We start from the raw sequence: 12,542 nt of genomic DNA, 5'->3' as shown, positions 1-12,542 counted from the left end.
AAGTCATATTTCACACGACGATATCGGATGTCAATAGCGTACTAGAACGTACTACTAGACTATCGGGCAATCTCGAACCATACCCAAACTGTTTTAATTTCTCGGTGCAGCGACCGATCAAAGAAGTTACCGAGTTTGCTGAGCTTAATGAATATTCATAACACCAGTGTTATCGTACTTTTATTCCGGGTAAACACTCCAGATAAATATTTTCTGGTCCTTGGAAAAAAGCACCTTTGAACACGTAGTCGTACGGAGCTCACCACGAAAAAAAAGGAAGAAAAAATATGAAGAACCATTGCTCCTGAATCGGTCTTTGGAGCAAACCAGAAAAAAAAATCTGTCAAACACACAAAGACCATCTAAATCGCCCATTTTTAAAAGTCAATTTTCACCTTTTTTCCCCCCCCCCAGCAGGTGGATCCGATGCACTACCTTTCCTATGTGGTTTCCGGTTGCAGCCCCACACTGCAATTCTGCACTCAAGTGGAAACGTTTTTTTTTCTCCGTCTCTCCTTCTCTCTCTCTTGCAACAACCACTGCTGTGTGGCGAAGAATATTTCAAACGCGTTTCCTAACCTTTGGCCCGTAGTTGACCCGCCAAGAACGCCAGGATCCGGCTGCTGGCATCAGGGGATTCAGGAGAAGCAGAACCGGAGGTGGTTGGTTGGTTCCCGGTTATCGAATCATTCGATTCCACTTTGAAACGTTACCCGCATCGCAGCTGATCCTGCGGCAGCAAAAAAAGCAAACGGAAGGATAACGACGAGGCGGAATTGGCCAATAATGGGTACCCAGTTCTGTGATTCGGAAGTAGCAGTTGGAGAACGGTCGGACGATGGTTTTGAGCCGGATACACGATGAAATCCCGAAAACTGCATTATATTTTATAGTAGCTTATGAATAAATTTCCGCACGAGGATTAAACATTGACTGGTCTTTGAATCGATTGGTCGATCTGGAGCGACTGAATATTTTTTATTATTATTATTCCTCTGAACGAGCCGAATTTCTGTTGGAAGTTCTGTTCACAATGGGAATCCTCGGTGCGCTCGAGCTGGCACGGTCGCGACGGGGATTTATTCGGCACCGGGAAAAATCTGGCTACTGAATGAAAAACCCGAGTTTTTTTTTATTTTTGCCGTCCTGCCTCCTACTAGTTATTGTTCTCGTTCAGCGATGAACGCAAAATTTGATCGGGGAATAAACACCACTCCAGCTCAGGAGCGATTCCGACCATAATTAGTCCGCTGACGAGCTCGCAAAATTCAATCAATGAACTGTGGTTTTGGAGTTTATTAATTTGCGATACTGAGCTCAGGAATGTTGTATGGTTTTACCCAGATGAAATATACGAAACAAACCCTTCGGATGGGAGTTGAAACTGTTCACTGAAAAGATGAAAAAAGGGAATCCATAGAATTTAGTTACTTGTCTGATGCATGCAGATTTTTTTCGCTCTCTGTTCGCTCGATATAACGATGCCAGAAGGGCGTCCTATTCGACAGTACGTAGGAGTTTAGTTAACCCAATCATGTAATAGATGTCGTTAAGGAATAGAAAAAATATCAAGGGATCGATGCGACTTCCTTGTGGAACCTCCAAGTGAAGCATCCAATGGATATGAATAATTCTCACGGAAGACATAAGACCATCTAGGTAACACAAGGGCTGAAAAGTCCCAGGCCTAACACATAGATGACGGTAGTTTTTTTTGCAGTCACCTTTCAGATTTTTCGAGTAATACTAACCTTCAAGAAACAGCTGTTAAAATTTCATGATATTCTATTCATTAGTTTGTGATTTATTATGCAGTGGACGTCCAAATGAGGTAATACCAGAAAAAAAGTGAAGTTGCGTGAGTTAGCTGACATCGTAAAAATAATGAAAGAACGTGTTTGAACGTTTAAATTACATGAGCATTTGACTATAAGAAAGCTCTGTTAAAAGTGGGTGCCACGTTTGCACACTGTTAGCCAAAAACGAGAACAGTGTTGATGATTCTGAGTAGTGCTTGGCCATGTTTAAACGTAACAAACCGGAATATTTGCGCCGATATGTGACAATGGATGAAACATGGATTCATCACTTCACTCCGGAATCCGGAACGATCGTCATCTGAGTGGACAGCAACTGGTGAACCTCGTCAAACGGGGCCGAATGCACAACAATCGGCTGGAAAGGTTATAGACGCGGCATTTTGGGATGTACGTGGCGTAATATTTATCGACTATCGTGAGATAGGAAATACCATTAACAGTGAATATTACATAGCGTAATTGGAGCGTTTGAAGGCTGAAATTGCAAGGTAACGACCGCATATGGCGAAGAACAAAATATTGCTTTATCAAGACAGCTCAATTAGATGGCTTTTTGATAAGGAAAAATTATCAAATATAGTTATAAAGAAGTCAAGGCTGAAGTTATTTCGTTATACTTTTGAGTAGTGATTTTTTGGAAAATTCACCCAGTTAAATAACGACAGGCTGTTTTTCAAAGGTGGCTTTTTTGGTCATATGTTGCTTTAAAATATTTATTTCGAATTAGATGCCAATAGGACTATTTCTGGAACGTTTTCCGGAAATATGGTGAAAGCTATCGAAATTTATTTTTCAGTGTTTAATCAAGTGTACTGCAACGTACAAAAAAATTTTTTTTTGCATAATTCCGATAAAAAACAACCTTATAACCTATGTGCGGAAAACAATATCTGAAACGGATTCAAAATCCAAGATGACGACTTCCGATTTTACAATATTTTTTCAAATGATTTGACAAATAGCTAAAGAAAAATCATTCGAAAATCCAAGATGGCGGCTTCAGATTTGACTATTCTTCAAAAAAATTGGGATGGCAACTTATTTCCGAAACGGGTTTGATGAGCGACTTATTTCCGAAACGGATTTGATTTTAAATGTAAGCATATGAATGGCTAAGTATCTTCGAGTGATTTTGAATTTCGCAGAATTACATCTACGAAAGAGCCTAATGGGTAGTTCCCCTTCCGTTAAATATGTGAAGAGTCTAAATTTTCTTATTTCTCTTCCCATATCCTTCCCTATGAACGACGCTGATTTTACAAGAAGAAGAAACAGAAGCTTTTTTGTCTACGTTGTTTCTTCTTTAAAACTTCCATATCCTACTAACGCTGTAGGCCAGGGAAGTGATCACTGTTCTCATCCGTCCGGCAGCAGAACTGCTTACTGTGCGGATTGATTCAATACTGAAGCAATTTTTGTAGGGAAGAATTGTTGAATTTTCTTCGATATTGAACACTGTTCGTTGCATTTTCCTGTAGCGCAAAGCAGCTGAATGTTGATTTTATTTGCACTCGTTTAGTACAGTGCTATCAGTGCACTAAAATAATGATTTTCACTACCGATCCGAAAATTTTAAAAGTTGAATATGTTGTATGGTTTAATCCTGATGAAATATACGGAACAAACCCTTCGGGTGGAAGTTGAAACTGTTCATTATAAAGATGAAAAAAAAATCCATAGAATTAAGTTACTTGTCTGATGAGTGCAGATTTCTTTTCGCTCGATTATTCACTGTAACGATGCCAAAAGGGTCCTATTCGACAGTACGTAACAGTTTAGTTAATCCAATCATGTAATATATGTCGTTTAGGAATAGAAAAAATATCAAGGGATCGATGTGACTTCCTTGTGGAACCCCCCAAGGGAAGCATCCAATGGATATGAATAATTCTCACGGTAGACAATAGACCGTCTAGATAGGCTCGATAACTGAAATTACAGCTCATTTTTGCTACAATTAACTTGAGAAGGATTTTGCTATAAGCTTTGGAAAATTTATCAATCCACCTACGTTGTTGTTCATCACTGAGAATCACTGTTGTTAATTGTATCAAAAAGTGGCTTTTTGATCAAAGGAAATAATCAAACAAATTTATAAAGAAATCAAATCAGGAGTTATTTCGTTATACTCTTGAAGAGTGAAATTTTTAAAAAACTTGTCCAGTTGAGTAAAGAAAACTGTTCTAAAAGATGGCATTTTTGGTTATTTGTTACTTTAAAAATATTTATTTCGCGTTAACGGCCAACGTTTCGAAGGTGTACTTCTGCATATCATCTTCAGGGTAACTATAAATTTCAATACATAAATTACAAGTTTAATAAACAACTTTGTGCGACGTTTGTGTGTTTAGTGTAGGTTAGTCGTTTCAGCATCAGTAGTTTTTAATGTTGCATTTTCTACTTGACGAAAACTATTTGTAGTCGTTGTGAGTAAATTCTTTCTGGACTTCTGAAAACAGATTGTGACTAATTTATGTATGTAAATTTTTAACTGCCCTGAAGATGAGGGAATAAACCTCCGAAACATTGGAAGTTAACACGAAACAAATATTATTAATCTTCCAAAACAGTCTTTCTTTACTCAATAGGGCGATTTTTTGTAAAAATTCCACAAGTGTAACGAAATAACTCCAGCGAAGATTGCTTTATAACTATTTTATTTTCTCTAATCATTTTACTCAAAAGAAATAGAAGATTGTAAGATTGTTATCAATTTCGTGAACGATGTTTAAATAGTGAAAAATAGGTCTAAGCACGGACCGTAAAAAATCAACTCTTTTAAGGATCTCAAATAGCCTTACGATATTTTCTTCAGCAAAAATTACTGCCTTTTGCGATCACTAGGGTCGCTCATTTTGATCAAAGTAAAACTAGGGCAATCATTTAACGAGAGCCCTTCTACCAAAAGTCGCATTGGTATCGAATCAATCGGCATTGAGCGCTGTTCTACTGCGGGGAAATTTTTCCACTGACATTCGGGTGCTGATCCGTTGCATTCCAATTCCAAAATGCACTTTACATTCTTGAACATCGTGGCGAGCAATAACAATAATATTGATCAGAACTAATAAAAGTCATTTTTATTAGGAAAAATAAACATTACTCTCAGCTCCGCTTGCAAACTTCGAGAGATCGAATGAGATCCAGGTCCAGTCAACGACAAGAGCGGTATAGGAGTTTCAAAATTGTATTCTTTCTTTCGTCTACTTTTTAAGTCTTTTTCGGTTTTCAGTGAAAATTGTACACTGTGCGGTATCAATATTTACAGGAATCCTAAATCTATAGGAAACGATTCACTATGATTTTTACCCGTTTTTAAAGGGTTTCTAAGGGTATCTGGGGTGGAATTACTTTGATTTGCCATATTTTAGACAATTTCGACTAATTTTCCCTGCAGATGTTATTTTGGTTTCATCTTGTCGTATGGCAAGGGCGAGTGATACTCTCTTTTGTTGCGGTGAGAGACACTTCGTCTCTCTTCGTTTGATTTGGATGCGATCATTTTCGAATGAGACCATTATAAGTCTCCAAAGCTTTAAAGCAGGAATCTAAGAATTTCCGAAACCCACAAATAAAATAAAATGTTTGTTCAAAAACTTTTAAAATATCGCCTGCAGAAACTTGAGTAGTATAAGGGCACAAAACTTTTATGTAACTCGAATGCAGACCTACGTCAATCTTTTCATTCTTATTTTCTTCCAATTTTATTTACGATACTGGTCAACATTTTCGATACAATGTATGCTTTCAAATTCAAGGATGAACTATTAATTTGTTTTCTGACGATTAAGGTATAAACACTCGATACTTTTCAGATCCCTTCGAACTATCCTTTCCAGAAACCCAAATGTAACACAAAGAACTTGAGTAGTATAACGGCGCAGAATGCAGTCCTACGTCAATCTCGCATAGATGCCACTGACATTACTTATTGCTAGTTGCTCTCAACACTGCAGAAAACATCTTTCGTATCAGTTCTGACACTTCCTTCTTTAAATGAGGTTGATATTTGGTTAAATCAAACACCAATTCAGCTATATGTAATCAAAGTGCAAGAATTTCAATTGAAGAAAACGTGATGCCCTATCCTCATGCAAATCAAACGGCTGCACAAGACAGAGAAGTTTCGGTTTGAAGAAAGCAATTGGCACTGAGAATTTTCGGAACGGATTTGAGGTATAGATATCGGAAAACAATTTTTGAAATTAATCGAAATCCAAGATGGCCATTTCCGGGTTTACAATTTTGCTTTAAAATCCTTACAATAAAGGTATTTCCGAAACAGTTTTGACGAGTAGATGTCAAAAACGAATCTTGAAGCCATTTCAAAATCCAACATGGGGACTTTCGGGCCAATGATATTTTTTTGAAAGCTTTACAATATGATCATTTATGTTAGAAGTCGTTTCAAGATTTAAGATGGCGCCTTTGGGTCGAACGACATTCTGTAAAAAGCCTCACAATGTAGTGGTTTTTGGAGCGGGTAATACATATAGATCTCAAAAAACGATATTCAAAACGGTTTCTGGTTATTCTTTGAGAATCGTTTAAAAAACGAGTATTTCTGAGACATATTTGACGAATAGATGCCGTAAAGTGATGTGTAAAATCATTTTAAAAACCAAAATGGCGATTTTCGAGCTACCGATTTTTTTTTTCAAAACCACTACAATGAGCATTTTATGATTTGACGAGTAGAAATCGGAAAACGATGTTTGAAGTCAATGACGATGAAAATGAGGCCCTTAGAAGTGCTATTTTTTTTAAATTTTCTCGACATTAAACACTGTTCGGTGCATTTTTTACGAATGCAAATTAGCTGAATGTCCTTTTTTTCTTTTCATGAAAAAATAAAAAAAAACTCAAAGATGGAAAGAGTTATTAAGAAATTAAATCTGGAGTTGTTACACTCTCGTATTGTAAAATGTTTGAAATGAACCCTGGAGGAGTATAGCAAAGAAAGACGTAGTCCTACGTCAAAATGTCGTTGCACTGGAAGTTGAATTGCAGGCTAATTCCCGACGAATGACCATTGCCAATGATTGAAACCGGTGATAAATAAATGAAAAGAAAATAAATGAATTACACCTGCGGAAAAGAGTCAAATGGGTCGTTGTCTTTCCGTTAATTAAGTGAAGAATCTAAAGTTTCTTATTTTCTTATACTCTCTCGTTCTTGGTGAACGATGCAAATGGAATATTTCAGACATCAAGTGGTCTACAGGTGGGCAATAAGTCTCCAATAGTGAGCTTCCCATTAAAAGAAAATCTATCTGAGAAAGGGTCCAAGCCCAAGTATGTATGGCAAGTTTATGCAGACATGTAGAAAAATGTTCAAGAAATCATTGCTAAATCCTGTCCAGGATCGCGATATTTCTTAATCTCAAGGTATTTGAAAAACTCTCTCTCTGTAGCCGTTAAATATTCCTGCTTAGGATGTTCTTTGAAATCTGAAATCTTGGATGGAGAACATGGTTCGAAACAGATGGCCTCTCTTTTCGACCATTTTGCGACATCCGGTGTTGGATTTTAAATCCTTCAGTTTTGCCGGAAGTGGGTGATTTCGCCGAAAGTCGTTTCGTCGACTGCCATTTCGCCGGAAATAGTTTCGTTGAATGGGTCATTTCGCCGAAAGTCGTTTCGCCGAAAGGGTTATTTCGCCGAAAAAGTCATTTCGCCGAAAGGGCCATTTCGCCGAAAGGGCCATTTCGCCGAAAGCGTCATTTTTTACGAAAGGGTAATTTTAAATACATAACATAATTTATTAGGAAACTGCAAATTCTGGTTATTTATTAAAAATATCTATTTGTTTTTATATCCATTGGATAATTGATGTGGCGCAGCCACATAACCGAAGACAAGATGGCCCGGTGGCACAAAGCCGCCGAGGCGACGCTAGTTGAGTTGGCCGCCGACCCGACGTCGGAAGCGGCGCCCTTTTGCATACAAACTTGTAACCGCCTCGTTTGACCGGTTCACTCAAAGCTAGGTTTCTTTGATTCAGTTAAGTTCAAACGAGCGGTAGCGAGGTCGGATAACATACGAATAAAACGATATTAAGACTAATGAAGAATTCAGCGAAATGGCTTCCGGTGAAGCGACTTTCGGCGAAATGACTTTCGGCTAAATGACTTTCGGCGAAATGGCTTTCGGCGAAATTACTCTCTCGGCGAAATGGCTTTTGGCGAAATGACCCTGATCCAGTTTTGCCACATTAATCAATTTAGACTACTTTGCGTGCGAGTAGTTTGAATTTTCGCGATGGACGAGCAAAATTTTGACACGTTACTCTTGTTGCGTCGATACCATTCTAACAACCCTGAAGCAAATATCAAAATAAAAATAATAAACACATTTGGTATAAAAAAAATCTTGGATATCGGAAATCTCAGTTTTTCTAATTTGCAAGTCGAATTTTTCTAAAAACTTTTTTTGATTATACCAGATCTAGTCTTCTCATGCATTTCTAAGACATTTGGCATCAACATTTTTTGTTTTTACTTTTGTGGGTTTTTTTTACGCAGATTTCCGAAGTTGCACGATTTTTTTACGCAGATTTTTTTTGCGTGGTTTTTTTACGCGGTTCGTATTTTCCACGTAAAAAGAGATTTCAGTGTATCAGAAACTGAAACTAGCAAACGTGCAATTAGATCTATTTAACGATTCCGTTGATTTTTGTTTGTTTTGTGTTTGGACCTATTTTTCCTCTATTCAAACAATGTTTACGTAATGAAAGTGATATTGACAACAATCTTAACAGCTTCTTTTTTTTTCGTTTCATGAAAGAATTTAAGCAAATACTCAGTTTTGCCACATTAATCAATTTAGACTACTTTGGTTGCGAGTAGTTTGAATTTTCGCGATGGACGAGCAAAATTTTGACACGTTGCTCCTGTTGCTTCGATACCATTCTAACAACCCAGAAGTAAATATCAAATTTAAACAGTAGGCATGACAACTTTATCTAGTCCAACGATAGGCTGAAGATGGAAATCATACAGGAATACTTTGATGAAGCCAAACTTAGAAGATTCCCTGGTAAAAAAAGAACTTGGCATGTGATCTGACAGTGCACGGTCGATGTGGTTCAAATATTAGTCTCAAGCCGGTGAACTAATGCCGCATGCAAGCACTTATCATTCATACCTATCAAATCTCTCTTTGATTCCCATGCTGGACAATGATATGTTAGACTTTAATGTGTCTCTGTTGTCGTAAATTCTTCCTACATCACGTTTGCTTGATACACCCTCATTGAACATAACTCAAAATTGAGTGACACGCCACTCAAATTCATAAAAAGTTCACGTACTCTAAGCTTGATTTACCACCTCTCTACTCATTTCTGAGTTAAGGGACGAAGCTGTCAAAATTTGAGTATTTTTAACTCAAAATAAGAATAAAATATTTTTTCAAAACTTCAGTGAGTTTAACTCAAAATTTGAGTTCCTTGCACTCAAAATAAAGAAATTCTTCTTCGTTAATGTTTATATACATGGATTTCTAGTTAAAGTCATTCTTCTTTCTTTTAAAAATGAGAAGCGCAAAAAAGTGATTCCAAACCATATCCTTCTGATCGGTTTGAAGTCAAAATTGAATAATTTTGATATCCTTATGTTGGACGTTCCACTTACAATAATGTAAACCACAAAATTTCTATTTCTATATTCTATGATTGATGATTCCTGGTTTCAAAAACCGGATCTAGAGACTAACCGGATTCTTAATTCGATCAGAATATTTCTATAATGAAAACGCAATGAACTGGAAGAAGCGTTTTTTTCACTCAAATGTTTGAAAACAGAACGCTTACTCTAATGTATGAATGAATGCGAGAGAACTCATGGCCGGAGTAAATTTTACTCAAATCCATACTCAATTTTTGACATATTGTTCCAGTTTATGAATTTGAGTACTCGCAACTCAAACCAATCATGAGTTATGTTCAAAGAGCGTGTAGGACGTCTAGAACTAACATAACATCCATCCCCCGTATTCTCCAGAACTGGCCCCCAGCGATTATCATCTATTTCCAAAGCCTGAAAAGGTTTCTACAGGGAAAGAAATTTTCGTCGAATGCTGAGGTCATTGCAGAAACGGAAGCCTATTTTGAAGGCCTTGACAAATCTGTTTTTTTAAAGCCATCAAAAAGTTGCACGACAGATGGATCAAGTGTATCGCTCTAGATGGAAGAATAAAAAAGTTTTCGTGGTAAAAACTCGATTTTCTTTGTTAGACCCGGGACTTCTCATTCTTCAATGTAGTATCTTCTTAAAACGATTGCTGTCGTGTTGTGAATGTTTACATTTTTTAAACTAGTTTACATCCACCAAAAAAATTACATTGATGATCAAAAATTGTCATAAACGAGGTAATCGTTCTACACTTGTCATCAACATCATCAACGACGACAGCATCGTTCCATAAAACACGTCAGAGCCGGTCCCACAAGACTCCGACACCTGGCAAGATTCGACCCCGGACCTATCAAGTACCCATCAAGTACCGGCGCAGAGAGATTGAAGAACATCCTTCCGGCGTGAAAATAAAATTATTGCTTCCGATCCCCTCGTGGAAGGTATTTATCGGTTTCATTTTGCTTTGGTACTTTCAAAAAGAATCAGAAGATGGTGTCGGAGTTGATAGCTTACGTACGTACGTTCGTAGGATCGTCACGTTGTTTCAGGGTTGGGATGGTTCGATAAATTGGAATTTTTTTTCGAACCTGAAATAATTATGGGAATCAATTTTCTCAGTAGGCACTGAACCTGTATAAAAATAACAAAAGACTTTTCGCGTCGTCACCACCCTAACAGAAAAGTCACTTGACATCCCCAATCAAGTACAGCAACAGCAGCAGGTTGCCGGTTCGTAATGAGGTTTGTCTGAAATTGATTTTTCCTATTTTCCCTTTTTGACGACTCCATCGGGGACAATTTTTGGTCGGTCGGTCGTCGGTCGTCGGTCGCTCGGTTTTACCGAGAAACAAACCACACTGACACTGACACTGACACAAGACACACTGCGGCAGTTTCGGTTTCGTTCCACAGAAAACTTTGCCGTAAATTCGCCGGCAAATGCTATTGCCATTGATGGTTTTTCTGACTCGATGAAAAGAACTCTATTTGAGCACTACTACTACTACTGGGTCGGACAGCCGGAAAACAGCAAACGTCATTTCGGGAAGCCCCACCGATGCCAAGGGCTATATCGTTTTGGTGACAACACAATTTCTCCGATGAACATTTGTGTTTTGCTACCAAACTTTACGATGACGATGAGGCAGATTTTGGCAACTGTATTCCAGATTCGGTTCGGAAACGCTGGCACGGTAAACGACCGTCTATTGTTGATAGCGATTCGAAATATGAGTCCCGTGTTTGAGACTGGGAAGCGAGGCCGTGATTGGATTTTCGGATATGAACCGGGGGATGAGTGAAGAGATTTTATTTTCCATTCGTAATTAGGACCACATCATGGCACATCCATCCGTCATCCGGCAGACGATATACGGTTTCTCTAGAAACCGAACATTAGAAATGAAAGCTCGGAAATCGGATCAACTTAGCCATGCCTTTGCTTTTCGTTTTCGTAACCTAATGACCGTGTTTGTGTATGTGTGTGGTATCGTAAAATTATTCTCCCGAAGGTTCGAACGCCTGTCATTTGACTACGATACGTCAACGTAATGAACCATCAGATATCCGAATCCGACAAGTTGGTCGGCTGTGTGATTAGTCCGACAACGCGAAAGCAATGACGGTATCGTCATTAGCCTTCGCCTTCAGTTCAAAGTTTTTTTTTGTTGGGAATAATTAAAAGTTTTGCTTCGAACTTGAGATGATGAGACTCCCGGAGGTGGTGAAGTGTGATAGCGCGCACACACACCAATACACATTGACAACAGGCAGGCAGGCGATATGACATTGACAGCAAGTTACGGTGGGGCACACTTATTTACGTCAAAGTGCAATTTTTTTTTTCGATCAAAGAAGCGTGCGAATCTTCTATAGTGCTGTTACTTATTATTTTAGGCGAAAAATCTGTCGTTTTTACACTGACCAACGTTACGCGGTTATTGCTGTTAAACATTAGAGAGTGCCGGCGGCAAAAGCATACACGTTCTATTATTAGTACAATTTCACACATTCTACCAGGGCGATTGCAGTTTTTTTTCAATTGCTACTGTTAAATAAAAGCTTCCGTTGGCAGCGAGGTGATCGTTAGGAAGCTTCACGCAGCTCTCTAATTGGTAAACAAAACGAACGAATCCGAATTTTTCCGGTTTAGGCAAACCAAAATATACTACCAAACAAACAAACAAACAAATAAACAAAAGAATGTAATTTCATTCAAACTGTAGCTCATCATGCCTAGGAACAGTTCGGGCTTACCTCCAGGAACTGCAGCACCGTGGTGTCCACGACCATCAGCGGCCGGTGAATCAGATGGACCACTCCGTTGCGGACCGGTATGTTGGCTTTGACGATCTCCGCCAGTACGGCACCGGATGCGTGCCGCGAATCGCCGATCACCGTGTTTGAGCGGACGTAGACTGAAAAAAAAAACAGAAATAGTTTTACCATTCAAGACATTTCCAATGTTTTTCTCGTACGAATCATAATCAGAACGAATTGGCTCAAGTGTCACGTTCCCCTGGTATTTGGTATGCATCGATAAAGAATTAGGATTTTTACTTCCAAATGATTGAGTGTTAATTGCT

General features: G+C 38.4%; 1 protein-coding gene across 6 annotated transcripts in view; it reads right to left on the bottom strand.

Annotated features, from left to right (window-relative positions):
* Positions 1-12,542, bottom strand: part of LOC131426203 (fasciclin-1) — a 467,103-nt gene that overhangs the window by 85,316 nt on the left and 369,245 nt on the right. For all 6 annotated transcript variants that reach the window (XM_058588754.1, XM_058588755.1, XM_058588756.1 and 3 more), the window contains exon 7: positions 12,214-12,374. In XM_058588754.1, the coding sequence (XP_058444737.1) occupies positions 12,214-12,374 (161 nt within the window). The remainder of the gene's footprint in view (positions 1-12,213; positions 12,375-12,542) is intronic.

Source organism: Malaya genurostris, chromosome 1 (genome assembly GCF_030247185.1).
Source record: "Malaya genurostris strain Urasoe2022 chromosome 1, Malgen_1.1, whole genome shotgun sequence".
Classification (NCBI taxonomy): Eukaryota; Metazoa; Arthropoda; class Insecta; order Diptera; family Culicidae; genus Malaya; species Malaya genurostris.
Note: the sequence above shows the minus strand (reverse complement) of the source record. Positions and strands in the feature narration are given on the sequence as shown.